The following is a 27,858-nucleotide window of genomic DNA, read 5'->3' on the forward strand; positions in this document are numbered from 1 at the left end:
TGCCCCCTTCTGCCTAAAACTTCACTCTACTATATGCACCTTTTCCCTCCAGCTCTTTTCTCATTACTCCAACTAATACGCTCACTATCACGAAATGATGGAGTAGAAGAGAGCGACCCTATTTATTCGATGGTGTCGCCGGAAGATTGCGGGGCTGAATGAACACAACTCATATTGCTTCTTCCTATATCATCTATGGAGATTTTCATCACTGCATAGCTTGAAAGTACATCATTGGTACGAGATATTCTCGCTTATCAGGGAAATAGGCAAGGACTAAACAATAGTTAGTCAACACCAGGTATAGATAAGTAATTAACTCGTGTAAACCCGCGAATGAAAAAAATGCTGCTCACATTTAGTGAATTTGTCTTCCACTCCACTAAGTTCAAGATCCGCAATCTGAATGGTGAAATCATCATCGTCGAACTTGTCTAGGTTCCGGGCGATCTTGAAATATAACCATAATCTTTCTACGGGGAATGTCATGAAGAAAATTTGCCGGGATAGTCGGACGTAACATTTCTCCTTATCAGTTAGACGCGAGTTCTTGAGGAACATGTCAATCCTGCATCTTAGCAGGACCATAAGACTGGCTTGATGGATATCGTTCCAAAAGGTCTTTCGACTTGCCTCTGTATTTCAAAATATGAATATGATGAATGTTGGATGAACATTGCTGTTGACATACCTGGCTTTAAAAGAGAATAGACTTGAGGAATAGGCGCTTCTTTTTCCTCGCTTTGCAACAGCGCAATTGCAAGTTTTGCAGCAGCAAATAACGACATGTGCATGTTCGGAGATATTATACGTGGCGAAAGATAATGGATTCTGCAAGTTGTAGAACCACCGAGATCACGCACAATCTTTTCCAGGGTCGTTAAATATAGACGACGCTCACTAAATAGACCGCCCAGAAAATTCTTTATACCAGGAGTGTCCTCTCTGAGATAACTCTCTATGCTGGTTTTGAGCGAGTTGTGTGAATGATAGACGATTGAAGTAGTCATATTCGCTTCCTCTAGGAGGAGATTGTTGATAGTCTTCAAGTGGCCCGACGAGATTTTGAAGCATGGAAAGCAAAATCTGTCGTTTACATCAAAACAGGTCGATGAATTAACACGTGATTGAACATATACGGTCTGGCAAATGCGAATGGGAAGGTGTTGCAGGATGGATCCGGCTTTGTCAGGATAGAGATGTTGAGATCGAACCGCAGATGTAACTTGATCCCGCCAGTTTCTCAATATAGGAGGCTCCTCACCCCCTGAATCGAGTAGATGACTCCGCAAGATAATCATAAGCCTGGGAGATAGAGGTGCAAAGTTGTGATATTCGTTGTATACATTGCACTCCATCTTTTGAGTCAGAGGGTTAAATGTTCCTGTTGATGGGCCTTCAAATATGCAGAACGCATTTTGGGTGAGTAGAAACTCATCACCTGAAGATAAGGGCTCACAAAACGCGATAAAGCTACCTGTGATATGCAGCTCCATCATCTTAGCATCGTCAGGATACACCCGAGTTTTCAGGGTTTTTGTCCAACTTTTTGCGGGATCCATTTCGAGATCTAAGAATTGTCTCAAGTTGTCAAACCACACTTCACGCGGTTTTTCAAAGTTTCGAGCCCGCATATAGTCCAACATTCTCATTCGGTCATCCGCTTGATAGCCGTCAATGTCGTCGTGGTCGTAGCGATCAAACATTCCCGAGTTTCGATATTTCATCAAAAAAAGGAACTTTCGTAAGTTATCAAGCTCGCTTCGTTTAAGTTCGAGAACCAATCCCCGAGAGAATTGCTTGAATGCTCGACTAATAATGTCACTCGCTTGATTTTCAAGTTTCGCAAGCTTTTTCTCGAGATGGTAAGGATTTTGGTCAAAACCGGGGTCTCGGTACATGTCAATAAGGGCAAATTCCGTTGACACGGGCCGCTGAGTTAGAATCGATCTCTCAAGGTCAACCTTATTTACTAGAAAGTCCCGACGCTTCCCGATAGACTTTTTCCTCCGACGGCTATCATCGCTAGAGGCAATAAGTGGTCCTGTTGGTGGTTGGTCTTTCGGTGCGAACTGTTTGAGTATAAATCGAGGAATAAAATGGTGTTTTTCATATCGCGGCTCCATCTTCTGTATCGTTTGGTCATTATGCCTGTGCAGCTAACAGGAGGATGGCACAGTTTAAATACTTTCACTTACCCGCCTTTTCAACAGTATCCCAACACTAGTCGGCCAATTTTAGGTGGTTCGTGGGACTTAGACCATCAAGCTAATTTTGCTCTCCATCTCACGGCGGTTATTCGTTGGATGAGAATGCGTGACACGGTGGCTATGCGAGTGTTAGCGCCTCTTGAAACGTGGCATTGCACTGTGGCAGTTTTCAATGGCAAGTAAACAAATGAACAAACACTGATATCCAATAGTTATAGTCGTTCTCGAAATCGGCTTGACTGGGCTCAGTAGACGCTAAGGCCTTGAGAAAAGAAAAGCAGACATCGGGGATGGGAGCAGATTTCGCTGGTGACTGTATAAGTGGGTTGGGTGACAACGGTTGTGAGATTAGGAAGACTGAGAACGAACGATCCTATGGCGGCTGTTGGGTTGGGACATGGTTTATTTTTAGATATGTAACGGTACATGACCATACTGCTCCATACTTTCATCATTGTTACTATACGATCCTAGAACAAATCCTTAATTACGGATTTATCTATATTAGGGTCAGCGTCTCCCATGACTAGGGGTTGAAAGAGTGTCTCTCTGTTTCCAGACATGGAAGGCAATAACGGGCAGCACTGTACCCCGCAGAGAAAGAGCCGCAGTCCACGTCAGAGGGCTCACCACAGCTGAAAGATATAAGAATGCAACAATTATTTGAATATGTCACCTTCTGTACAGTGTGTTACTTCTTGAATATCGAGAGAGTATTGAAAGATTCCTTCCTTTATTAGGATCCGCGATAGGAATGGACGACACCAAGCTCCTCCCGAAGGAGACTTCAGCATCCCAAAGGGCCTACTTCCAATTGAGCCGATCACACAGCACGCCATCATCAACACATATATTATGCACGGGCATCCCACTTTCTCGTCAACGACACTCTCTACGTCATGACTGCGAACGAGTTTCCTATAATGTTCCAGCTTCCGTTGAGTCACATTCTCTGCAAGACAAGCCACGTGAATCAGTCAACCCAGATATGCCTCCTGGGTCGATTTTTATCAAGTCAAGTCTTGTGTATTCCCCCCAGTATTATCAACTCTCGCACCGCTACAGACCAAAGATTGCACCATCCCTCTTCTACCCTATTCCCGCATGCAATTTCTTGCCTTCTCCTAGTGCAACAATTACACAATTCTGATGTTCTCCACTATCTCGAATGGGAAGAAGCTCGTTCGAGATGCCAAGACGAGCTTTGGCGTTTTCGTGACTGGTGTTCAAATACAGGTGTATACCAGAATGGCGATTTATCCTAAGATTATCGGCTTCGTGATTCGCCGCATCTCAGTGGGCAGGTCATGAGACAGCTGGAGCGACTTCGCTGTGTTCTCCGAGACTTTCGAAACACTCCGAAAAGGCTACGACTAGGTGACTCGCATACCAAGCCTGAGGACAAAGGGCTTGAAGATGAGATTCAAGAAATATATTCAGACATTCTGAATATAGTCAACGGGTTATTTGAGATTGCAATCACGATTCAGGAGCCAGTTCCTCACAACTTGTATTCCATGGACGAGAGAACGATTTCTTCCTGGCCAAACGAGAATCGAGCTTGGTACGTAAACATTTCCCCAAAGCCAAAGCAGAGATCACGGAACGCCTAAGTTCCGCTCTATCATGGCGTCGGACATTCTTAGCGGGCCGCGAGGAGAATTTCAAAGAACGAGCTCCTTGCCCTGCGGTGAGCGTCAAATATTCTGCAGCATGCAGCGCCATTTTGCGCTGGTTCGAGGATGTCGGCTCGGAGGTCATGGAAGTCGAGCTTGACACTGAACAGCCTACAACGTAATCTATCCATGAAACCGAAGCTGGAGGGTTTGTACTAGTCTATCCACCGAGTGAAGCCTTTGATGGAACTACATTCGAATGTCCCTTGTGCTTTTTCATGATAGATGCGACAGACCAGAAGTCCTGGATGCATCACCTTGCGCTCGATCTTATGCCTTACCTTTGCATTTTCGAGGATTGCAACAAAGCAGGTCGCCTCTATGGTGAGAGATGTGAATGGCTAACACATCTACACGATATCCATGGCTTTGGCCCAAAAAACCAATGTTGCCCATTATGCCTCGGGGTGTTTCGTCGCAATTTCGACATTCAATTACATCTCGCAGGACATTTGGAGCACCTCGCTATCATGTCTATACTTTCTTCCAAACTAAGTGGTGATACAGATCTACTCTGGACTCCTCATGATGCAAAACCTACTCAGACTGCCAAGTCTGATGGTGTTGAAAGCTCAGGACCCCATTCCCATCAGCATACTTCCGAATCACCACTCTCGGGTCCTGGCTACAGTCGCCATACTTTCGCATCGTTAGGTCGAGCTGGCCTCGCGCGTCATATCAAGTCAAGACACTTCCCGCCCGCCAATTTCCAGTGTGCGAATTGCGGCAAAAGATTCAATCAAAAAGACATTATGGAGTCTCACAAGCGTACTTGTCATTAGTCAACGGATTAATGCTAGAAATTGCATGGACAGCTTTTTGTTCGTGATTGCCCGTGTTCCAATTCATACAAGTCCAGAACCTTGGACCGTCGGGCCTATAATATATATATCCGTTATGTTCCAGTAAATACTTCATACAGCGATAGAGGAAGTTAGAAGGTATATAAAAGATACCTAGCTAAACGATTCTCGCCACTTAGACTCAGGCATTTGAAAGATTACTGCAAAAGGAACCGCTGGACCGATTTCAAGGGCCCCCACTTAGTCTGGCCAGGCCTGGAGATATCCGAATTCCGGAAGAACGGAGTCAGCGTCAGACTCCAGCACAGGATCACCGCTAGCGAAAGAGCTAGAAAGGACTCTAATGCACGTTTAAAATAGCGGATGATCCCGTTCAAGGGTGGATATAAGAGAATCAGACTAAGGACTGGGGGTGGGAACGAGGGAAAGGGGAGGATTTAATGACGTAGAGAGGGATTTGTTTGAAGCTGTAGTTCAGGCCCGTTGGGGAGGTGCTCAAGAATGGGAGTTTGAGTTATGGGATATTTACTCAGGGGTTGTTTTGTATATTATTAAGAGAGTTTTATTTGGTTGTCAGAGGGTTTACTCATAGATTCAAGGGCGTGGGTAGATTGGGGAGTTGGAATTTCTATGGGATGCTGGGAGATCTTGCGGGCTGATATTGCCCGGTATACCGAGGGTCGGGATCAGTCAGCAGGATGGTTTGTATGACTGGTCAGGCTGGATGAGATTCAACATTTTTTATTTTTTATTCTGCATTTAGTTGCAGATATATTAGGGAAAGGATGAATAAATCCTTTAAAAGGGGTTCTATTTATGTACTCCATCCTCCATTCTATTATGTGTACTCCGTAGTGACTCTAACAGATAAGGTGAGGCTATGATAAGGCCCGGACCCTCTTCCCAAGACAGCGGGCCCGGGGGGCCAGGCCCACGGGAACGGGATCGATGATTGTTGTTGTTTCGAACGAGAGTGATGATTTCATACTTGTTTAAGAGGGGAAGAAGGTGTAACTTTAGGTAGAATTTACATGTGATATATCAGTACCGTTAGTATTGAGATATATCATTATCCAAGAGTACACGGTCCAAGCTTCCACCATCTCCATCTCCTGCAAGTCAATTAAATGCCCGGGGAAAAAAAAGAAAAGAAAAGAAAATGAAATCATCGGTCGCCGTCAAAGAGTCCACCGAACTCGGCCCCTCCCCCCCCGAGACATCCCGAGCCGGAAGAAGTCGGGCAATTCGGTGGCGGCGAACTGCAGTCTTATCTGGAGCCAATCAGAATCCCTGGTTCGAGGCTGAGTCTATCTTCACGCTAGTCCAGATGTGGTTACTTCCATGTCCCCACTTGGCGGCCGGTGGCAAGTGTTTATCTGCAACCAATCAGAGCCCAATGATAGGGTCGACATTCGTCCAATTGCTGGCGGGGGATAGCGACCTCATTTTTTTCAACGTACTCCGTAGACGAAATAGGTTGACGGAATTGGATTTTCCAATTGGCGATAAGGAAGGAAAGAGTAAACCTAAACACTTCCTGTACAATGGTACAGGATACCCCCCCCCCCCGTATTTTCCGTACGGACAGTCATTCGTTCCTCCAAGCGAATGCCTCCGATAAGACCCTGTCCCTGGTTTTTCCCCGGCCACATTTCCACGGAGCATCGGAGATGTACAGTCAATTACAGGGGAGTAGTACTATGCGATAGAGATAGGCTTTCCCCCGTGGTAGCATTCATCTCGATCGTGATAGGAAGAATGGACAGTTAGATAGATGATGATGAAGAATCCGGGGAAAATAACGTGCAGCCTTCTAGCATATATAGAAGCGCCTTCTAGTCCTGCAGAACGGGGGGGAGACTAGAGGGGGGTAGTGAAGAGAGTATGATGACACCATGTTCTAAAGTACAGTGACTACTACTACTACTACTACTCTAGTAGTTTCAAACTCCAGGCTTGGCACTCTCCTCTTTTCCCTCCCCAGGACATTATTATTTTCCCCGGAGTTGGGTTTTTGCTTTGCATGAGTTGCCGAGCTCAGGGCCCGTTCTTCTATTTGCCGGTCACCGGAGAATCGATTTGGGGGGTGGTCGACATGTTAATTTGAACCTATTCGATTATATTCTCCCCTTTTACGAATGGGCCACTGCCCAAAACTGCGTTAGTATGTTTTAACGGTTCCAGCCCGTAAAAAAAGTGGGCGGAGCCAAGACTCAATTCGATCGGGAGCGGGACCCATGGACGAAGGCAAATTTTGACTTGACCCGTTGCCACCAGAGAGAGAGAGACTCGGAGACCCATTCCAGGATGATGATGATGATGGTGATGAGTAGGAGAAGAGAAGAAGAAGAAGATGATGATGATTTAAAATTTGTATAATTGTCAGGCTGATTAGATTCGAATAGAGAAGATATTTTCCATTTCCATGTTATGCGTGCATACTGTGGTGTGTCTGTATAGATCTTTATCCAAACCCCGTGATTGGGATGCTAATCGGGAATTATCCCATTGCTGCTGTCATCCGCTCACCTCATCAACTTTTCTTTTTTGACTGCTCTTTTTCCCCCTACCGCGCCTCCCCCAGTCAAATTCATTCTCGTCCAGCTATTCCTCGGAGATTCGTCTGATATGATTCGAAGCTAACCTCGCGTGGTGATATTTTATTACGACTCTTTTTTTGTTCTACTCTGTTATCGCCTGCCGAATTGCTTTTTTAGCTCGTGTCGCAGACTCCAGTCCGATTTCAGGCCCAAGTGGACCCTCGTCGAGACGGGGCGTGTCCAGTGTCGATCCGAACTTATCCCAACTCAACTCGCGCGTTTGGCACTAAACTTCACGGGGCTGAACGCCCTCCGCAAAAAAATACTCGCCCTTCCAGAATCTCCCGACCTTATAATATTCCATCCTGGGCCCCCTCGTGGCAACTCTTCCTTTTCACTGTCCCCCCTTCGCCTTCTCCACACCTCCGCTCCGATCATCGCTTGACTCTTTTGGATTTGGCTTTCTCCAATTCCATTCCTACTTCTCTTTCTCTCTCTCTCTCTTCCTCTCGACACTCCCACCCTTCAATCGACTTTTTACACATACTTCACACGCAATACAAATACACATACTTCTCGTGTTACGCTTGACGGCCTCGACAGCCCCCGAATTAGCAGGTTACACACCTCCCTCGATCAACCCCCGTCACACGAGCTCGCCCGAGCTCTCCCAGCGGCGCCCATCATGTCGTCGTTCAACGGGAAAGCCCCATATGCCCCCGACTATGCCTCCTACAACTGGATTGGCGCTCCCGCCAACTATGAGCTGACTACCAATGCTGACCTGGGCGGCGATTCCCGTACGTTGCTCTTGTCTCCCAATTCCATTCTTTCTCCCAGTGGCAAAACATCGCCAATTCTAGCAATCAAAGCCAGAAACACCGTTAAATTCAACATAACTCACCATGTCTTTCTTTGATACAGGCACCGAAAACTTGAACAAATGGTTCCAATCAGGCGACCAGGCCTACATTATCGTGGCGTCTGCCATGGTCCTAGTCATGATTCCAGGACTGGGCTTCTTGTACTCGGGCTTGGCCCGACGTAAGTCCGCTCTGAGCATGATCTGGGCTTGTATGGCTTCCATGTCCGTCATCACCTTCCAATGGTACTTCTGGGGTTATTCGCTCGCCTTCTCTACCTCGGCGACCAACGGTTTCATTGGCAACTTGCGCAACTTTGGTCTTATGAAGACTCTCGCCGATCCTAGCCCTGGATCACCACTGATTCCTGGCTTGCTCTTTGCATTCTACGAGGTAGGCTAAAAAGACCCCATCTTTGGCATTCGATTGAGCTTCAGAGAAGCATTGGTTACTGACGTAATGTCCTTTTCAGATGCAATTCTGTGCCGTTACTGCAGCTATCGTCATGGGCGCCGTCGCTGAGCGTGGTCGCCTCCTTCCCGCTATGGTCTTCACCTTCATCTGGGCGACAGTCGTCTACTGCCCTCTTGCCTGCTGGGCCTGGAACTCCAATGGCTGGGCCTTCAAGTACGGTGTCATGGACTACGCTGGTGGTGGCCCTGTCGAAATCGGTTCCGGTTTCACTGCACTCGCATACAGCATGGTTCTCGGTCGCCGCCAGGAGCGCATGATGCTCAACTTCCGCCCTCACAACGTCTCCCTGATCCTTCTCGGTACCGTCTTCCTCTGGTTCGGCTGGCTCGGCTTCAACGGTGGTTCGGCCTTTGGTGCCAACATCCGTGCCACCATGGCCTCTTGGAACACCAACCTGACTGCTGCATTCGGTGCTATTACCTGGGTGCTGCTTGACTGGCGTTTGGCTCGTAAGTGGTCCATGGTCGGCTGGTGTTCCGGCACCATCTCTGGACTCGTCGCTGCCACTCCCGCGTCTGGTTTCATCTCCCCCTGGGCTAGTGTAATTCTCGGAATTGTCACCGGCATCGTTTGCAATTACTCGACCAAGATCAAGTACTGGATTCGCATCGACGACAGCATGGATGTGTTAGCTGAGCACGGTATCGCCGGTATCATCGGTCTCCTTTTCAATGCCTTCTTCGGCGACGACGCCATCGTCGGCCTGGACGGTGTCAACACCGGCACCGGTGTTGGTGGCTGGGTCATCCACAACTGGAAGCAGCTGTACATTCAAATCGCCTATATCGTGGCAACCGCCGCCTACTCCTTCGTCATGTCCGCTATCATCGCCTACGGCATTAACGCCATTCCCGGCCTGAACCTGCGTGCCTCCGAAGAGGCTGAGCTCCTCGGTATGGACGATGACCAGCTCGGCGAGTTCGCCTACGACTACGTTGAGGTTCGCCGTGACTACCTCGCCTGGACCCCGCAGAAGCACGACCAGCTAGAGGACGGTCACGAGATTCCCGCCGCTGATCGGTACGGTATCGGTGAGCACTCGGAGATGATGCTGGAGGGACAGGCTCCGAACGGCGAGATCAGCCAAAGCTCCCGCGGTGGTAGTGAGGGAGACATGCACATTCAAGAATTGAAGATTGCACCTGCTCCCAGACAGGTCGCCGAGATGACGAGCCCGCACACCCATGCACCTCCTCCTACGGAAACGCCCGTTATCTTGAAACCTGTCGATGAAAAGTCTGATTAAGCATTGCGCTGCCATCTTGACTTTTTTTATCCCCTCCATATTCGACCCTTTGCATTAACATCCACCTTGACCTCCTCCTCATTCATCTCGCCCTTGATTTCTTCTTTCGCATTGTTCGATATCCCTCTGAGCGTGTTTCTTTTCTCGAAAGGCCTGGGGCTTTTCTTTTTCCTCCTTCAAACCTCCTTCTCCACATTACCACCTGTATAACCTAACCCAATCTACCTCCCATCTACATACCCTCCACCTCAACCCGATTCTACCAACAAACCAATCTCCACCTATCTACTATACCTCCTCCCTCAACCTCAATCCTACAAACCTGTTCTCTCCAGCAAAAGCAATTTGCTTCACGACTGGTTTGGCGTTCCTCTTTCCACATTTATCCGTTTATTCAAGCAACGTCTTTCTTTTCTGTTCGGGCGCCGACGGTGTGTATATATTCGGTTTTCTGCAGTTTAATTCTGACTTGAAGTTGGCTTTTTCTGGTTTTATGTCTGTGCGCCTGTTTGGCGGTGGGGATGTGATATCCTGTTATTTGCAGTATAGAGAATTGATATTAGACTATTTTTTTCTTTGGATTATTTTTTCTTTGTAAGATTTCTATTCTAGTCTTAAGGACTTAAGTATGCTTTGAGCCAGTCTCGGGTGGTATGGACCAATGGGAGGAGGGTGCTAGTAAACTTGAACCTCCAATTACCTTGGTATACACCGGAATCCTAGTCCAGCTTCTTCTTACTATACCAGGTATACATGATCACCTTGCAAACAAGGTGAGTCCTAATGAAACCGTTCAATCAACATCATCAGCCTGCCGTGGTGATTTACCCTCAAGGCATATGCGTCAAGCCCGAAGAGCACCCTCACACATACACAGAATGTAATTCTCATATACAAGACAAGTCTTCAATTCCCATATTTATGTATAAAGCAATGCAAACGCAACGCAATGCTCAAACAATCTCCAACCCTACCCAATTATCCCCTCCTCACCATCCCCCTAACTCTAACCCTCTCCTCCCGACTCAGCTTATCAACAACCTCCCCAGCCTCCCCCACCCCTCAAAACCTCATCCCACTCATCCTCATCCATCCCCATAACAAGCGTCATCTGCACACACCTCGCAAACGCCTCCCGATGTCTATACCGACCCGGCGCCCCCGCACCAGCCCCATACCCCACGTCCGCAGCCGCATTAACAATACCCGCGACATCGCGCTCTAACCGTGTCGCGCCCAGCGCGTTAATCCGGCCCTGGTACGACCAGAGACGCTTTTCAAGCAGCCGCGCGAAATAGGCTACCGTCACGGTGAGGAGGCGGTCGAAGGCGGGGGCGGTGAGGATGCGTGCTAGCGGGAGGAGGAGCTCTGTCCAGCCAGAGGCGAAGCGGGGGCGGACGAGTTCCTTGCTGCCGTCTGCGGGGTTGTAGTCGTCGTGTGGTGTTGGGTCTGAGGTGTCGGAGGGGTGATACTCGATGTCGCGGAAGACGTCAGCGAGGAGTGGGCGGAGACGGTGTTTTATCACGTTGTTGAAGACGACTTGGATACCGTCTGAGAGGAGGTCGGCGACCTTGGCTTCGAAGGACGTTGCTAGGGAGTGGAGGGTTTGGGTGACGCGGAGAGCGGAGGATGGTGCTGGGAAGAGGGTGCTTAGGTGCTCCGTTACCAGTGTTGATTGATCGGGTGTACTGTCCGTGGATGGGAGAGGTTGTTTAGAGCCCGTGTTGTTTTGCACAATTCGTCGGATATAGTCGACGCCGAGATCGAGGTTGTTGATTTGAACGAGGAAGGCGATGATGGTTTGTTCTGGGGGTTGGCCGCCTTGGACTGGTGCGCGTGGGTAGCACTCGTCTCGCATTTTGCGTTGTGTCATGCCGATAAAGTCGGAGCCCAGGACGCGGGAGAGCGTTGGGACGACGTTCGTGACGACGGCTTCTTGGGAGGTTGCGAGTGATTGTTGCAGTACTTTGTTGACAATATACATGATGTCGTCAACGGCCGAGGTGATATGAGGCGGGTCTGCCTTGAGTGGACGTTGAAGGTTCAATGTCAGACCGGACGGTGACTCGTCGAGTTGGAAGGCCTTTTCGACAGAGCGGCGGAAGAAGAAGGTTGTCATGGCATTGAATGGAGAGACGAGTTTGTCATTGACCTTGCGTGCCAGAGAAGACTCCTGCAGGAAACCAGGCAGTGCGAATCTTTGGTTATCATCTTGCTCGGTTTGATCGTCACCCGGGGCCTGAATGCTGTCAGTAAATTCCATGGGTATAAATCGCAGCCAATTACACTCACATTGCATGTATCCGCCAAGAATCGACAGTAGAGAGACCAGCGGCCCAGCATAATGGCCATCTCGTTCAAAATCCCGTCAATCTCCTTCATATCCACGCCTTCGTCCTCGGTCGGCGCAGCTACACCTGCAGCAGGCGGATGACCTGCCCTCTGTGCCGGGAGGAAGCTCTGCACCAAGAATGTAAATGCATAAGACTTGATATCCATCAGCTTGCGATCCACATGTCGTTCATCACTCCAGGTATCGAGGATGATGCCACCCTGCACATCCGCTTCAACCTGGAGTCGCTCAATAACTCGACCCATCTTCCGAGGACCATAGTGACGCTCCACCAGTCCACCATGCCCATCGATAATCTGGGCTATATGTTCAAAGAGCTTAGTCAATGCATTTGCATAGAAGAAGCCATCTTTAGCTTGAGATCCGTAATCGGCATTGAGATTGCTGCGTGCTCGCGCCGCCACGCCCTGACAGACGTAGCGACCATAGACATCCAGACCAACCTCGGAGCGGCCGATGAGTGGGAACAGCTTGAAGAAGCGTGTAATCTTCGCCCCGTCACTCTCCTTGACGGCCTTGTCGAATTCGCGGAGGAACAGTCCACACAGCGATTCCGCCGCATTGTCCAGAGTGACGCTTGGCGGGTCGGGCACCTCCGCAGTTGGGACCATTTCTGCAGCAAAGGCTCCATTGACAACTGACGCAGGAACCTGTGCCGCCCGGTGTAGATAGCTAGCAGCCGTCTCCCAATCCTGCGAAGCACCCATTGACCCTGCCACGCCCAATGCACACGCCTTGAGCTCAGCGACCTGCTCCACGACCTCCAATGTAGCCTTGACTCTCGCCTGCTCTAGATCCAGTCGTCGCACGGCGCTGGAGATGCGCTCGGCCGTACTTGCGGCTTCGGAGAGCATGCCATGGCTGATCGATCGGGTTGTGCTCGTTTGGGTTCCGATGTGCGCGCGCATCAAATCCAGTCGGCCCAGTTCCCGAGACAAATCCTTTTGCGACGTCACTAGGGCATCTAGTCTTGCTGTCACGGAGGCTTCTTGGCTGTGTAAACGGGATAGCGCGGCTTTGATCTCCGCCACGGAGCTGGCATTGAAGACATCGGTTCGCGGGGGGTCGATTGCGGGGCTCAATTGATCCGGTGATGTAGATGGCGATGGCGACAAAGCATGGCCATTTGCCTGGACAGGCGATTGTGAGACTGCCATCCTGGAACACAATGCGTGGCCTTGTGTTGTCGCGACCAGGAGGCTTGCGGAGTTGGTTCATTGATGCCAACTACGCCAGTTGGAGAACCGCCAGTGGGGGCGGTGAGGCTCGGGGCTTTTTTTTCGGAGCGGAGGGCTTGAAAGAGCAAGACAGGCGCATTTTTTTGATAGAAAGGATATTTGTTCCCCCAAAGAATTAATTCCCGTTCATTTGAGACTAGGCTGGCACATTTTTTCAATTGTTGGTGTCAGCCTGAATTGTTTTGGTCTGCCTTTAAATTGCCCGCTGATTCCAGCTCAACGTCATTTCCCCCCACGATCACTCTACTACTTCAACAACTCAATTCAGCTATTCGCGCTACCTTGAGTTTGGATTTCTGTACCTTGCACTTGTCGCAACAAATACCACTGGTGTGCCGTCAATATTGGACGCAGACGCAGACACTCGTCATCAAAATCATCCCCGGCGCTCTCGTGCGATGGGCAACGAAGAGTCGACCATGGTGGATGATTCCACCCGCCCCTCAGTGCTAGAGGGGCGCAATATGGAGGCAGTGGTCAAGTATATCAAGGAGCGTGATGTGAAACGCATCGTTGTTATGGTTTGTTCAATTCCCCCGGCTATCTATCCCAACATGAATTGCTGACTCGGGACACAGGTTGGAGCAGGCATCAGTACTTCAGCAGGCATCCCAGATTTCCGATCACCAGACACCGGACTCTACGCCAATTTAGCATTCCTAGACTTGGAAGAGCCAGAGGATGTTTTCGATATTGGTTTCTTCCGAGATAACCCCAAGCCATTCTACGCGCTGGCGCATGAGCTCTATCCCGGGCGCTATCGCCCCACCGTTGCCCATTCCTTCATCAAGCTGCTCTACGATAAGGGTCTACTGCTGAAGCACTTCACTCAGAATATCGACTGTCTCGAGCGCCAGGCCGGGTTACCTGGGGACATGATTGTCGAGGCCCATGGCAGCTTTGCGACACAGCGCTGCATTGAGTGCAAGACGCCGTATCCCGATGAGGAGATGCAAAAGAAGGTCCAGGACGGGGAGGTGCCACACTGCACCGTACCGCAATGTAATGGTCTCGTCAAGCCGGACATTGTCTTCTTTGGAGAGGCTTTGCCTCCGAGCTTCTTCGAGAGCCGCGATCTACCAGAACAGGCCGACCTGTGTATCGTGATGGGCACTAGTCTATCAGTACAGCCTTTCGCCAGTTTACCTGGATTTTGCAGACCGGGTGTTCCGCGAGTGCTGATCAACATGCAGCGAGTTGGGGGGCTTGGGTCCCGTCCGGACGATGTGCTCATCCTTGGAGACTGTGATGCAGGAGTGCGCAAGTTTGCAAAAGCCATGGGATGGGAAGAGGAACTTGAGGCTCTCTGGGAAGAGACGAATCCCGACCCCAAGGCGCGCGAAGCCGAGAACGAGCCGGTGCCATCTCGGGACGAGCGGCTCCGACAAGAAGTTGACCGGCTGGCGGAAGATGTCGAGCGCACATTAAACATGACGGATGCGTATCAGCAGCTTGTGCGGGAGAAATTGGGCGAGCCGAGCGAATCTACTGCGATAAAAGCGGACTCGAAAGAAGGAGAAGTGTCACAAGAAGGATTGAATCATGTGTTCCCGCACTTGGCGCGCAAATCGCGTTAGGCCGGCTAAACGGGGTGAGATAGATCACAGACAAGGCTGCAATGGATCATGGGACGGGGAAAGATCGAGACTAGAACGACTAGGATAGTATGATGGGACGATCAATGATCAATCCAACGAGGCTCACCGCTCAACGCCAAGCGCGGAGTGCTCTGGCCCTGTTGATTTCTGAGTTCAACGTCCATGGACTTAGAAAGAGCTAGCTAGGTTACTAGCTCCGTACTTGTAATGTCGATCGTGGAATCTGGATTGTGGATTGTGGATATTCTGGGTATTCTGGGTTTCTGGATTTCTGGATCCTAGACTTCCGAGGTCGCCGCGGGGATAATCCATGAATAAGCAAAACACCAAACAAACAACTAACTAGTTGGACTAATAAAATTGGACTGGAGCACGTTAAAAAGTAAAACAAAAATCTCACTAACCAATTAGTCACTTTGGGGGAAGAGTGACACGACAGCGAATTATTTAATTGACTTTGGGGGGTTTTGTCCACCGCAGCCAAATCCAGCAAGGCGATCCCTTTGCCCCACGTTCATATCGTCATTCCTCCCCTCTCCTCCTCCCTTCCTTTCTTTTCTCCCCTAAACCACCCTGTACACTCTCATATCTACACATTCATCATGGTCGGAATTGGTCCTAAGCAGCCTCCGTCCCGCAAGGGTAAGCTTCATTCAGCTTCCAACAGCTTCATCCTCATGCTAATCGTACCTATCCCCACCTAGGCTCGAGGCACGAACTGCCGCAGAATCTGCTGCAGCCCATCAAGGATTTCGAGGACCAGTTCACTGTGGACCGCGCGAAGCTCAAGCAGATCGTAGCTCACTTTGTGAAGGAGCTGGAGAAGGGTAGGTCATCCTACGGTGGAATCCAGTCATACCATATTAGCCCGGCACTAACAGCTCCTAAACAATAGGTCTGACCGTCGAGGGCGGCAACATTGTGAGAATCTACGACCGCAGATAATCTTTACGAACATGAACCACTAACGGATCTTTTAATAGCCCATGAATGTTACCTGGGTTATGGGCTTCCCCGACGGCGAGGAGCAGGGTACCTTCCTGGCCCTCGACATGGGCGGCACCAACCTGCGTGTTTGCGAGATTACTTTGACCGACCAGAAGGGTGCCTTCGATATCACCCAGTCTAAATACAGGATGCCCGAGGAGTTGAAGACTGGTACCGCCGAGGAGCTCTGGGAATACATTGCGGATTGTCTGCAACAATTCATCGAGTTCCACCACGAGAACGAGAACCTGGCCAAGATGCCTCTGGGCTTCACCTTCTCCTATCCCGCCACTCAAGAATACATTGACCACGGTATTCTGCAACGCTGGACCAAGGGTTTCGATATTGATGGTGTCGAGGGCCAGGACGTCGTTCCTCCTCTCGAGGCCATCCTCAAGAAGCGGGTAAGTGACGGTCTAACTATAACTACCCTTTGGAATTGGTTTCCTGGAAACAGAACGTATCGTCTAATTATCACCCATGATCTAGGGTCTGCCTATTAAAGTTGCTGCCCTGATTAACGACACTACCGGTACCCTTATTGCCTCTTCCTACACCGACTCGGAGATGAAGATTGGTTGCATCTTCGGCACCGGTGTGAACGCCGCCTACATGGAAAATGCAGGCTCCGTGCCCAAGATTGCGCACATGAACCTCCCCCCGACACTCCCATCGCCATCAACTGCGAGTACGGTGCCTTCGACAACGAGCGCGTCGTCCTCCCCCTCACCAAGTACGACGAGATCATTGACCGTGACTCACCTCGTCCCGGCCAGCAGGCTTTCGAAAAGATGACCGCCGGTCTGTACCTGGGCGAGATCTTCCGTCTGGCCCTCCTGGACATCATCGATAACAAGCCCAACCTCATCTTCAACGGCCAGGACGTTTCCAAGCTCCGCAAGCCCTACCTGCTGGATGCTTCCTTCCTCGCCGCTATCGAAGAGGATCCCTATGAGAACCTCTCCGAGACCGTCGAGCTCTTCGAGCGCCAGCTTAACATTCGCCCCACCCAGCCCGAGCTGGAGATGGTCCGCCGTCTGGCCGAGCTGATCGGCACCCGCGCCGCTCGCCTGTCCGCCTGCGGTGTCGCCGCAATCTGCACCAAGAAGAACATCCAGTCCTGCCACGTCGGCGCTGACGGATCCGTCTTCACCAAGTACCCTCACTTCAAGGCCCGCGGTGCTCTGGCCCTCCGCGAGATCCTGGACTGGGCTCCCACCGAGAAGGACAAGGTCTCCATCCTGGCCGCTGAGGACGGTTCAGGTGTCGGTGCCGCATTGATTGCGGCTTTGACTCTGAAGCGCGTCAAGGAGGGTAACATGGCTGGTATCCGTAACATGGATGACATGAAGACCCTCCTGTGAGGATGCACCGTGTTTTCTCGGTAATTCTCCCATTGGGTTGTGAATATGACAAATAAAGGGCAAAATCTAAAGATAGGATAAAATGAATGAAGATTAATGAAACATATCTGCAATGGCAGCGCTGATTTTGATGTATTCCTGGCTTGTATGAGTCCCATTGCTCCTGGCAGCCCCCTTTCATTCTACTGCTCACCTCCTCGCTACTTTTACTCACTGAATAGAATTCAGCATGCTGTCTGATAAAGTGGATCTGAGCTGCTCAGTGATCATCACGTAATCGACTTGATTCACTGCCCGAGCCTGATCTAACCTTAGTATCCTGGTTTGCTCAGTCACCAGTAAGCCTCGCACAAGTCCACGACTACTTTGATCTGATCACTGACCGTGACCTAAGAATTTTGAATCCCTTACTAATCCCCTCCAGCAAGAGGCGATCTAAGTCAGTAGGCGTAATGAAACACAACACGCTTAATATAACTGATCCCTTCCAGTGAACATCTCCAATCCTACTAACAAAGAGTGGGCCTCGTAAATTTACCACTTCTTTTAAAATTTTCCTATTGTAAGCGGATATATTTGCCGACTATCATACAATTGGACAGTTACACTTGTCGTAGGTTTAATGCTCCTCGGCGTATTTGAAAAAGCAATCGATATTCATAGACCAGATCTACCTTCCTTTACATACAGGTACCATAAAGGCATCTCTTATCTTCTGTCATGCCCAGCACGAGCGTCCAGGCGCTGTCTAAGAAAGGCGGCTTGGAGGTACATCAACCGCGCCATGCCCCAAATCTTCACCAATAACCTGGCCACCAACACATAGCTCTTTCGAATCATGTAGAACAAAAACCATTCTAGCCCAGTCCGTCTTACTCGAGTTCCTCCACGCATGCATCGTCCCACGCTGGATCGCAATATCCCCACGTTGGAGCGTATACTCTTCTCCCGAATCAAGGATCATATCGATACACCCTTCAATCACGATTCCGTAGTCCAGGCTTTGTGTGCGGTGCATCAATGGTTGCTTGGTGTCGGGGGCAAAGTCGACAAATCTGCAGACCGTTCCTCCGGGATTGACGAGTCCGAGCTTGCCGGAAGACATGAGGTGTTCGTGGGACTTCAGGTCTTGATCGTCGTTCATGTCTGGTGGAAAGCTTGAGATCGTGTATGGGACGTTGAATCGAATTGCGTCATCTTTTCTTTTATCCACCGAGGATGGTTTTGCTTGGATCACGATGGCTTTTCCAGTGATTGGGTCATGGGAGGTAATGTAGCGTTGGATAGGGCGTAATTCGCCGTTCAAACTCATGTTGGTATTGATAGCGTGCGGTGGGTGCCAAGTGCGGTCGTAATACTGTTGAGGATTTAAAGAAAAGGGCCAAATAGGAGGTGAGTAGAAGATCCGTCTTCCAGGCTCCGCTGATTTAATTGTCAAGATACTGATCGATGGGCCAAATGACGTGACTATATACGCGTATCGTAAAACTGACTGAAGGCTGGCCGGGGTATTCTTGCCGAACTAATAGCTAGACAACTATCTACTCTGTAGATTTCAATTCGGAGTAGTCGAAAGTTAATACAGACCCCGCATAGTCCTGACTCGGGATCGGTAAATTGGGGTCGAATTTCCCGATAACCATTTCCCAACATCGTTTCCTGACGTCACGAGAGCAAAGGTCGCTCCGTCTTCATGAGAAAGCTCTTCGGGATTTTAGATTTTTATTATTTCGAGGTCTCATACCACACTGGGGCTTTACGGTCTGATTAATTATCAAGATCAACTGCCCCCGATGTCAGGTCGGCCACGAACAGCATGCCGCCGATGCAACACCCACAAGGTAAGAAAGCGCAGCAGGCAAGCAAGCCATGGGTGGCATAAGCTAACGTTTCTCTTAGGTGCGATGCTCAGGCCACCATCCTGTTTGCCATCGGTGCCAACGAGCAGGCCGTCCTTGTATCTATGATCCATCTCATACCGGTCTTCGGTCTCTCAACTCGGGCGCTACTTGCCAACCGGCACCGGCACCGCGACCGGGGCCTTTCTCCCCTCAGATCGCCGAACCTAGGGTGTTATCATACGGCATTCCAGTGAAGCTGATGTATGAACTAGTCAATATTTATTTCTCGCACATGATCAACGCGACTTTATTGTTACATCGACCTACCTTCTTGCACCAGCTATCGCTGAACTCCGTTCGGGAGCATATTATCTTAAGTATATGCGCGATCGCATCCAAGTAGGACCTCATATCTCTATTTTGCTGTTTCATATCATCACTAGATGGTAACTGAGCTGTGGTCTTTAGGTTCCATCGTGACGAAAGTGGAAAATGTCCTCTGCGCGAACAAGGATTTACATATGAATGGGCGGCAAAAGCTGGGCGACTCGTTTTCGAAGAAGTCCACGACCCCCGAGATGAGAACGTGGTTACCTTCATCAACCTTGCCCTTTTCTGGTATGGCGAAGGGCAGTGGAGGAAAAGCGCCGTTTACCAAAGTATGTCCTCGTAAAGTAGTTTGTGACAAATATTGACTATCTTTTCTTGTATATAGCCAACGGATTACTCATTACTCGCCTATCAGGAGTACCCTCTGTGCGAGGGGAAAATTCCGACCTCATCAGCTCTGAATTGCAATGTCGCAGGCTCTGGGCATGTTTCGTCATTGTAGCATTTGGCCCCGATATCCACTTGAAACGAGATTTTGCCGAATCTGCGAGAGAACTAAATCTTCCATGTGCGGAGGAGGATTTTGAACAAAATAACGTGAAGACCGGAGTGGCATTAATGAGTAGTCTTCACGATGGAAGTGTGCAGGGGGAGTGTATCAGGGTAATAGCTTTCTGGTAATTCGCACCATAGGGTCAATGAAAAGCTGTGACTGATATTCGGAGAACAGGAACAGAGTGTCTTTACTAGTTCAAAGCCCGTGTTCCAACTTCCCTTCTCGCCTAGCTGCAATCCACGAGCTTGGCTCCGAAATCTCGACCTGGCGTGCTGAACTTCCAGCGTCGCTAGAGCTGAGCAATGCGCGAACTCCTCCCCAGGATCAAAATAACCTCCCACTGATCTTCTTGGTTCACATTATCTATCATCAGTCCCTCTGCTCGCTGCATGCATCTATTGTGCCCCTCTTCTGCTGGCACTCGGGAACTGAACAATACCCGACAGCACGTCAAATATCAGCACAAATTGCGTTCCAACATGCCTGCTCCATTTCAGAACTAGCTAATAGGATTCTGAGTCCTGCATATGAACTCTCACGGACGCCTAGCTTTGTTGGCTATGCATGCTATTGCGCATGTGCCGTTCAGATTCCCTTTTTGACTAGCAGCAATTCGAGTCTAAAGGAAAAAATGCGCCAGAATATTGTCACAAATCTCAAACTCCTCAGAGAGGTGGGGAAATATTGGAGATTTATCTCACTCCTTGTATGCCCTATCTTCTAAAGCAAGGCAGTTAGATCACTAACATAGGGTCTAGGGTGTCAATATCCAAACTATTTACGATATCCATCGCAGTCGTCCCTGCATTGCTGAGGATGAGCCCAAAAATCTGGACGCTCAAAAGCTTAACGACTTCAAAATGGATGCCCCACGGATAACATCATCGATTCTTAACCACAACAACATCCTCCGCGGACCTACTGGCTCAATTGTGCAGAGCGATGCAGATGTGGCCAATCTTGGGCTTGGCACTACCAGAGACCGGCAGGCAGTTCCAATTGAAGGTTAGAATTCTTTTCTCTCGGAATAAATATACACGACTGATATGTTGCAGAAACAGTAGAGGCGTTGATTAGAGGACTATCGCGGCCACAGGAACAGAATACAAACACTCAGAATGTTTCAACTGAGGATCAAGTTCAGCCAACCTTCACGTCCCAGGACTTTCCCTCGCAACTCCATCTCGAGACTATCAATGGAGGGCCTTTTTTCTTCCCCTGCTCTGGAGACTTCATGTTTGGCGATTTTGAGAACGATAATTTTTACCAGTCTCAGGTTTAAGCGACGTGGAAAAACTACTGATTTTGGAGGGAAAAGGTGTTTGCATGTGTCTGGATTTCTGAGGACAGTACGTAACGATGGGTTCTTGTCCTTAGATTCTTGTACCTTGATCTTGCGTGACTTCTTTTTCTGACACAGAATCTATGAGAGACAAAATGCGTTAAATCGGGCAGCTGAATTCAATATTACATACTTCCCTGCCCAATCGAGGTTACCACTATACTGGAACATAGATTCTTCCGCAATACGACCTGGCCTTTACCGAGGCCGGTTTCTTATGTTTTTTTCGAGATTTTTCAAAAACTCTAGTTTCTCTGAACAAGTTATTACGAGGCTTGGAGAATACACACGTTTCTGCCAAGATATTCGGATAATCGGAATCGGGAAAGCTGTGGAGAATCGGCAAATATGTGGGGACCAGGTAAACCTGCGGGGAATCGCATCACGAATAATTACCACGCAATGACAAAGCTTTGACGCAAATGATGGGTCTCAGAATGAAATTAGACGGGTGATGTTTTTCTCCTCTGTTCAATGGAAATTTCCATATCGTGAGGGTCGATATTATTGCCGGCTATGGTCTGGTCCGCATGCGGAACTACTTTACCGACTCCACGAGAATATGGTTTTTTGCTAGCCTTTAGCAATACAAGAGCCTCGACATATGGACATACATACTATTACAAATTTGCCTCGATTTTTGGTCATCTAGTGACCCGAGAATTATTCAGCACCCCATACATTGAAACTATTCATTGGTTTGGTCAATCTCATTCATTATAAAGGTTTTTCACGGTATCACTATCGTTTTGCAATCAATTCAACACAATATTCAAAATGGCTTCCAACGCTCCCGGAAATTGCTGTGCGACTGGATTCAAACATGAAGGGAATCCTGCAGGTGAACTCGTAAACATTCGAGGCGGTTAGTAATCGCGACCTCCCCATGCGCAGAAGGGGTAGAATAACGAAATTTTAGTGCAAAACTACATCGCTCGTCCGGCTGATCAGAGAAGTCCCGAGAAAGTTGTTATTATCCTTAGTGATATCTTTGGAGTCTCTTTCATCAACAATCAACTTCTAGCGGATGACTTCGCTGCTCGCGGGTACTTGGCCATTGTACCAGATCTTTTCAAAGGTGATCCAATCCGGTTTGGCGACATCGAGGACATCAAGGTCCAACTTCCTTCTTGGTTTCCTAACCACCAGCCAATTCATGTTGATCCTATTGTAGAATCAACCATCCAGTATGTGAGAGATGACCTAGGTGCCACCAGGGTTGCCGCTGCTGGTTATTGCTTTGGTGCAAAGGTAAGTATCGAGTGATTCATCCCATACATGCATTTTGCTTACATCTCATGTAGTATGTCTGTCGTTACTTAAAAGATGGAGGCTTTGATGTGGGATATCTTGCCCACCCTTCTCATGTCTCGCATGAAGAGCTTGCTCCAATTTCTGGACCTCTTTCTATTGCGGCTTCTGGTAATAAAACTTTCCTCGAGGCACACTAACGGGGCTTAATATTTTTTCCACTCACTAACACTTCACGTCTGCAGAAATCGACGAGATCTTCACGACTCAGCTCCGACATGAATCTGAGGATATCTTGATCAAGAATGGCCAACCTTGGCAGATCAATCTATATGGGGGTGTGACGCATGGGTTTGCTGTCCGTACAGACCTGAGCAACATGTCCTGGAAGTTTGCTAAGGAGCAAGCCTTCGTTCAGGCAGTTGATTGGTTCAATCATTACCTCTATGTAAACGAGGGGAAGAGCTTCTTCTTTTCTTGACAGAATTGCATGCTGTTTTTTCATACCTTATTTCTACGATTATCATTATTGTTTAAGCTACCATGTACCAAAAGTATGCAGCACTCCCTGATTCACCGTTGAGATAGATGTACAGGGAAATAGCACTTTGACACAACCTGGGCAAAAGTCGTCCCATCTGCCTGCACGAGGACCGCAATTCTCCAGCATTTTTTGTGAGCCTCTTCTCTTCCAGCATAATTCCTCTTCGCAATATTTACTTTCATGTAGAAGCGGCCATTTACGGTGGCCCCAGCTTAGTGTGACCCAACAGATATCCAGCATAGTTCTGTTTATGAATTCAGTACATACCCTAGAACTATCAGCAACATCATGAATATAGGACACTCTTAAAGCGGTACCACTCGTTTCAGAAATTCCAGCTGACCCTTTAAGTTTCTCTCATACCCCACGCCACCCCGGTAAACATCGAAATGGCCGCCCTCCACCTCCAGGAGCTCCCCTTGCTTTGATACCTTGGCCACTTGTTTAGCAACCTCCTTAGGTGCAACTGAATCATGTTTTGGAACAACTATCAGGTACGGAGCAACAATAAGATGGGCCGCAGTTGCGGGTCGACTGATTGGGAAAGATAGCAAAGAACGGGCAGCAATCTTGTTGTAGAAGGGGTCGACTCCCTCGTTGTCGCCAATGTACTTGTGGAGAAGTTCCCAGCCTTCAACAACGTCTTGCCCTGCCATAAGAGAGAGATTTCGTCCATTTCGCGTATCGGCTGCCTGTAGGTAGATAGGGTTTGCGCCGAACAATGAACCAATCCCATCACAAACGGCCCAAAATGTCAATCGAAGGGTCGACAAGAAGGGTTTCATTCGCGAGGCCAGCGCCGCGTCAACGCATGGACACTGGGCAATTCCCGCTACAATGTTTGGGTCCTCCGACAAGAGCCGTGTGACATGCATGCCCGCGAAGCTCGTGCCCCAAATGACTATGCGCGAAGAGTCAAAACGGGGATCTTGGCGAGCCCAAGAGACGACATTTCGAAAATCACGGTACTGATTCCAGACGATGACCACATGTCGCGGTGTGCCTTCGCTGCCACCAAAGGTAAGATAGTCAAAGGCAATGGCGGCATATCCTTCGTCGCAGAAGGCTTGAGCGAATGCTTGTAAGCCAGCAGCTTTCACTGCACCCACACCGCATCCTAAGATTACCACGGGAAGTATTTGTCGCGTTTGTTTTGGGATATAGACGTATGCTTCAATTCGACCCACAGAGGTGGGAATGAAAATTGTTTCGCGAGGCATAGTGAGAGGACTGGAAGGGGTTGATTTCCCGTGCAGAGCGTGTCACGGAGTGTTGGATTCTAAAGGCAGGGGGAGTCATTGTAATTATCAAAGACTTTAAGGGTGGCACATGAGGTCTTCTTCATATTTAGATATTGCCTCGGTAAAGAATTTATTATCAGTCTTCTGAGTGACAGCCATGAGCAAGCACGGCATGAGTCTAGGAGATAGCTTCTGAGGTTCGGGAAATCATCGGGAAATACCTTCAGCCTTTTCTACCACTGTTCTACCTTCAAGATAAAAACGTAACGCCAACTATTTGGTACACGCCAGAAAGAGTGACTATTTCTTTTTTTTAACTTGGACCAAAACCCATTCTGCACCCTGTTCATTTCCGAGCATATCGCCGTCATGTTGTTCGAAGCTCTTGTGACCCTCCTGGCAACCACAAGATCTACTAGCCTCGTTGCACAATGGACCGGTGTGCGAAAATTTCTTCCCCTACTTTCTGTGAAACGATTCAATGCCGTCGCTGGCTTCGGTGAGGAGCTTCTCTCTCGACAGATGGATGGTTGCAAGTCGTTCGAGGATACATACTGGGCGAATTATTGGACCAAATTTGCGACAGAGCAGTTGGAGTGCTTCAAGGAAGAGCTAAATAAAGCCGGTCTGCAATTCAATCAGGCCTGGCTAGACGAGAATGCACCCCTGGCGCCATCCCCAGAAGTCTTATTATTCCTCGGCAAAGGGGCCTCCCTTATCACGCAGACGCCACCGGGTATGACAGTCAATGTGGGGAGGATGAGTGCAGTGGTCGCAGCTGAAGACCAGGGCAGCTTTGCCGCTGTGGAAGCGTTACTCAAAAGTGTTGGTTACTTCTTCATTGCAGCATGGCCTGGTCAAACGCCGATGCGCGACCGAGCATACCGCACATGCGAGAGACTCTTCGACATCCTCCTCGACGCCACTGCACCGACAATCGATGTGATAGTGGAGCGACATACAGTCCAGACAAACGGCGAAGATGTCAAGTTGTATGCACTTTTACCAGCACCAAAATCAGGCGTCACTGCTGTGAAGCTCCCGGGAATTCTAATCTCGAATGGCCTTGAGGGCACCAACGTTGAGACTTTGAGCAGTGCGCTAAGGTCCCAATCTTCTATATCGAGCTGTTTTTTCTTCATGGAGATGCCCGGCACGTATGCCTACAAGAAGCCTATGCGTAAGGCTACGTCTGAGAGCATTTACTCAGATGTTTTTACCTACTTGCAATCGCACCCTTCTGTAGATGCGTCACGGCTCGGGATGATCGGCATTAGCTTCGGTGGCAACTGTGCCACACGAATGGCCATCGCAGATAAGCGCATCAAAGCTGTTGTTGCGAGCGGAGCTCCGTTGGGTCGGTCACTGAAACCGACAGCTTCATTTGGCATGCCCGAAATAGTTGTGACAGCATTCCACCAGGTCCTCGGGGCAAATAGTGTTCGTGACCTTAAAGCCGCTCTCCAGGACTTATCGCCAAAGAGACGCGACATCGAGGGTATTCATTGTCCAGTCCTTGCCATCAACGGTGACAATGACACGCTTGTCTCAACTCAAGATACTGTCGACCTTGCTGCTTGGGCGCCGCATTCGGAGTTGTACATCTACCCGAATGATGATCACTGTGCGATGGGGCATCTTCACAAATGGCTTGATCTATCCCGAACGTGGATACAGGATAAACTGGAGGGTTGATCCACGCATGATCTCGCCGGGGAATCAGTATTACCTACAATGCTTTGCTTCCTCTTCTGGGAACTGTATTGACAATTAATCGGTTGGGTCAGTCAGCTATACAAGTAGTGTGTTAAATCAGTGTCACGTTCTGCCTTTTTTGTTTTCCATCCTTGCGTAATTATCAAAATTGTGCCGATGTTGTTTAGGTTTTTGTTTTCTTAATACAATGGCGTGCGAACTCCAAGTGCAAGGAAGCAGGAAACAGCGCAAGCAGGGGAAAACCTTCGTTCGACTAACTGGAAGCAGAAGGGGAGAAGGACTCTAGGAGATGTCTATATAAGTCTAGCAAAAACAAACGGAAGGCCTGAAAAGACCAGCAGGGAATTTCTGGAAGGATATTTCCACACCCGAGGGGGAAAACTCCGTCAACTTCTTTCGAAATATCCCCTATTGCTTTTCTCTCGCAACAATGATTCCCCTTTCATAAAGCCCAGTTATCAAGCTCAGCCCGTACTCGTTATCCCTTACAGCCGTTGAACTGGATCCAAATTCACCGGCGGTTTGATAGAGAGTTCTAATCCCTTCTTCCGGCCCCCACTCCATAGTCCAACTCGGAACTTTCATGGCATCGCACACACTTGAATCTATTGGCTGGTCCTTCAAGCATTTTGTCCGTCTTTTCACCATTCCCTCTAGGCTTGGTGGATGAGGATGCCCACTGATTAGCAGCTTCCCCTTCTGGTCCGCTGATACGTTGTCCGGCATGAAAGGAACCTTGATCGTTTCGGCTAAGACAAGTGTTTTGTCCGAGCTGATGTTATAGAGTCTCACATGAGCAGAGCTTGTTGCTGCCACCGCAAGTGTTGATTCATTCAAGAGCGCGATGCCATTAGGATATGGGACCCTGGAGACGACTTTGCCAGATACAGACGAGTCATCCAAGCGCATGTGAACGATATTCCCCAATGGAAGGCCACCGTAGGTCTCGATTTTAGCCAAGATGGGATTCTTCTGTACCTTGAAGAAATGATCGTTGCTGACAAAGAACTCTTGGGCATTGATGGCACTGATTGAATTTGGCGTTGTAATCAGCGGATGAATGATCGTTCGCAAATGCCGAGCCACTGGCTGGTTGGAAATAATATCGAGAGTGAAAACCTCGAGTCGGGGCCCGTCAAAGTGATGGTTTGCAACTATGAGAGTCGATCCTGACTCATGATATTCGATTCCAAGCGGATGAAACTTGGACTCTTCGGGAAAATCCGAGAACTTGATCTGAAAGAGGCCGTGTGTGTTGGGATACGTGTGCTCGTTGTAGCGATATAGGTAGAGAGCCCCAGCAGGAACTGCAGACTTGTTTTCTGTAGAGGTTCCCATAACTGTGTTCCAATAATCGCGGCCTCGGTCACAGCTCAAGAGTGCGGCACCTTTCCCTTCGATTATGGTTGCATCTTCGCAGTTCTTAAGTTCATGCTGGTATTTGATTTCGTACTCGGAGAAAGCGTGTACCTCCGAAAGGCGAGAGGGATGGTTTGCGCCGATGACCGAGAAAGTCCATAACCGACTTGCTATATATGGCTGGCTTACTGCGAGGAGAATTGCCACCTTGATTCAGAACTCCCGTTAGCCAATTATCCATTTCGAGCCTAGGAGCTGTTCTGCTTCGTAAAGATCCTGAGAACTTCCTACCGCCAAAGTCTTCAAGAAGAAGCGACGTCCTCCAA

General features: G+C 49.0%; 11 protein-coding genes across 11 annotated transcripts; 6 read left to right on the top strand and 5 right to left on the bottom strand.

The window, feature by feature from the left end:
- Positions 1–208: 208 nt before the first annotated feature.
- N7496_008033 (DUF4238 domain-containing protein) lies at positions 209–2,126 on the bottom strand (the record flags this gene model as incomplete). Its single annotated transcript, XM_056700952.1, has 3 exons — positions 209–276; positions 357–635; positions 692–2,126. The coding sequence occupies 3 exons, from the start codon at positions 2,124–2,126 to the stop codon at positions 209–211; spliced, it is 1,782 nt and encodes a 593-aa protein (XP_056553015.1).
- A 5,788-nt stretch (positions 2,127–7,914) lies between these two features.
- On the top strand, positions 7,915–9,812 carry N7496_008034 (ammonium transporter; the record flags this gene model as incomplete). Its single annotated transcript, XM_056700953.1, has 3 exons — positions 7,915–8,029; positions 8,154–8,485; positions 8,565–9,812. 3 exons carry the CDS (start codon positions 7,915–7,917, stop codon positions 9,810–9,812), a joined length of 1,695 nt encoding a protein of 564 aa, XP_056553016.1.
- Positions 9,813–10,845: 1,033 nt separating this feature from the next.
- On the bottom strand, positions 10,846–13,322 carry N7496_008035 (Golgi transport complex subunit COG4; the record flags this gene model as incomplete). The annotated part of the gene is made up of 2 exons (XM_056700954.1): positions 10,846–12,051; positions 12,105–13,322. 2 exons carry the CDS (start codon positions 13,320–13,322, stop codon positions 10,846–10,848), a joined length of 2,424 nt encoding a protein of 807 aa, XP_056553017.1.
- A 479-nt stretch (positions 13,323–13,801) lies between these two features.
- Positions 13,802–14,980, top strand: N7496_008036 (SIR2 family NAD-dependent protein deacylase; the record flags this gene model as incomplete). Its single annotated transcript, XM_056700955.1, has 2 exons — positions 13,802–13,924; positions 13,982–14,980. The coding sequence occupies 2 exons, from the start codon at positions 13,802–13,804 to the stop codon at positions 14,978–14,980; spliced, it is 1,122 nt and encodes a 373-aa protein (XP_056553018.1).
- Positions 14,981–15,603: 623 nt separating this feature from the next.
- N7496_008037 (putative hexokinase Kxk) lies at positions 15,604–17,352 on the top strand (the record flags this gene model as incomplete). The annotated part of the gene is given in 6 exon segments (XM_056700956.1): positions 15,604–15,643; positions 15,706–15,828; positions 15,897–15,922; positions 15,985–16,392; positions 16,478–16,681; positions 16,699–17,352. 6 exon segments carry the CDS (start codon positions 15,604–15,606, stop codon positions 17,350–17,352), a joined length of 1,455 nt encoding a protein of 484 aa, XP_056553019.1.
- Positions 17,353–18,100: 748 nt separating this feature from the next.
- On the bottom strand, positions 18,101–18,664 carry N7496_008038 (cupin domain-containing protein; the record flags this gene model as incomplete). The annotated part of the gene is made up of 1 exon (XM_056700957.1): positions 18,101–18,664. One exon carries the CDS (start codon positions 18,662–18,664, stop codon positions 18,101–18,103), a length of 564 nt encoding a protein of 187 aa, XP_056553020.1.
- Positions 18,665–19,636: 972 nt separating this feature from the next.
- On the top strand, positions 19,637–21,361 carry N7496_008039 (fungal specific transcription factor domain-containing protein; the record flags this gene model as incomplete). The annotated part of the gene is made up of 6 exons (XM_056700958.1): positions 19,637–19,852; positions 19,909–19,949; positions 20,000–20,200; positions 20,254–20,785; positions 20,838–21,084; positions 21,135–21,361. The coding sequence occupies 6 exons, from the start codon at positions 19,637–19,639 to the stop codon at positions 21,359–21,361; spliced, it is 1,464 nt and encodes a 487-aa protein (XP_056553021.1).
- Positions 21,362–22,198: 837 nt separating this feature from the next.
- N7496_008040 (uncharacterized protein) lies at positions 22,199–23,153 on the top strand (the record flags this gene model as incomplete). The annotated part of the gene is made up of 4 exons (XM_056700959.1): positions 22,199–22,286; positions 22,341–22,672; positions 22,726–22,843; positions 22,918–23,153. The coding sequence occupies 4 exons, from the start codon at positions 22,199–22,201 to the stop codon at positions 23,151–23,153; spliced, it is 774 nt and encodes a 257-aa protein (XP_056553022.1).
- A 368-nt stretch (positions 23,154–23,521) lies between these two features.
- Positions 23,522–24,436, bottom strand: N7496_008041 (alpha/beta hydrolase; the record flags this gene model as incomplete). The annotated part of the gene is made up of 1 exon (XM_056700960.1): positions 23,522–24,436. One exon carries the CDS (start codon positions 24,434–24,436, stop codon positions 23,522–23,524), a length of 915 nt encoding a protein of 304 aa, XP_056553023.1.
- Positions 24,437–24,826: 390 nt separating this feature from the next.
- Positions 24,827–26,152, top strand: N7496_008042 (alpha/beta hydrolase; the record flags this gene model as incomplete). The annotated part of the gene is made up of 1 exon (XM_056700961.1): positions 24,827–26,152. The coding sequence occupies one exon, from the start codon at positions 24,827–24,829 to the stop codon at positions 26,150–26,152; it is 1,326 nt and encodes a 441-aa protein (XP_056553024.1).
- A 429-nt stretch (positions 26,153–26,581) lies between these two features.
- Positions 26,582–27,511, bottom strand: N7496_008043 (paraoxonase; the record flags this gene model as incomplete). The annotated part of the gene is made up of 1 exon (XM_056700962.1): positions 26,582–27,511. The coding sequence occupies one exon, from the start codon at positions 27,509–27,511 to the stop codon at positions 26,582–26,584; it is 930 nt and encodes a 309-aa protein (XP_056553025.1).
- Positions 27,512–27,858: the final 347 nt, after the last annotated feature.

The sequence above is a fragment of the Penicillium cataractarum genome (genome assembly GCF_028827025.1).
Source record: "Penicillium cataractarum strain IBT 29864 chromosome Unknown utg000007l, whole genome shotgun sequence".
Lineage (NCBI taxonomy): Eukaryota > Fungi > Ascomycota > Eurotiomycetes > Eurotiales > Aspergillaceae > Penicillium > Penicillium cataractarum.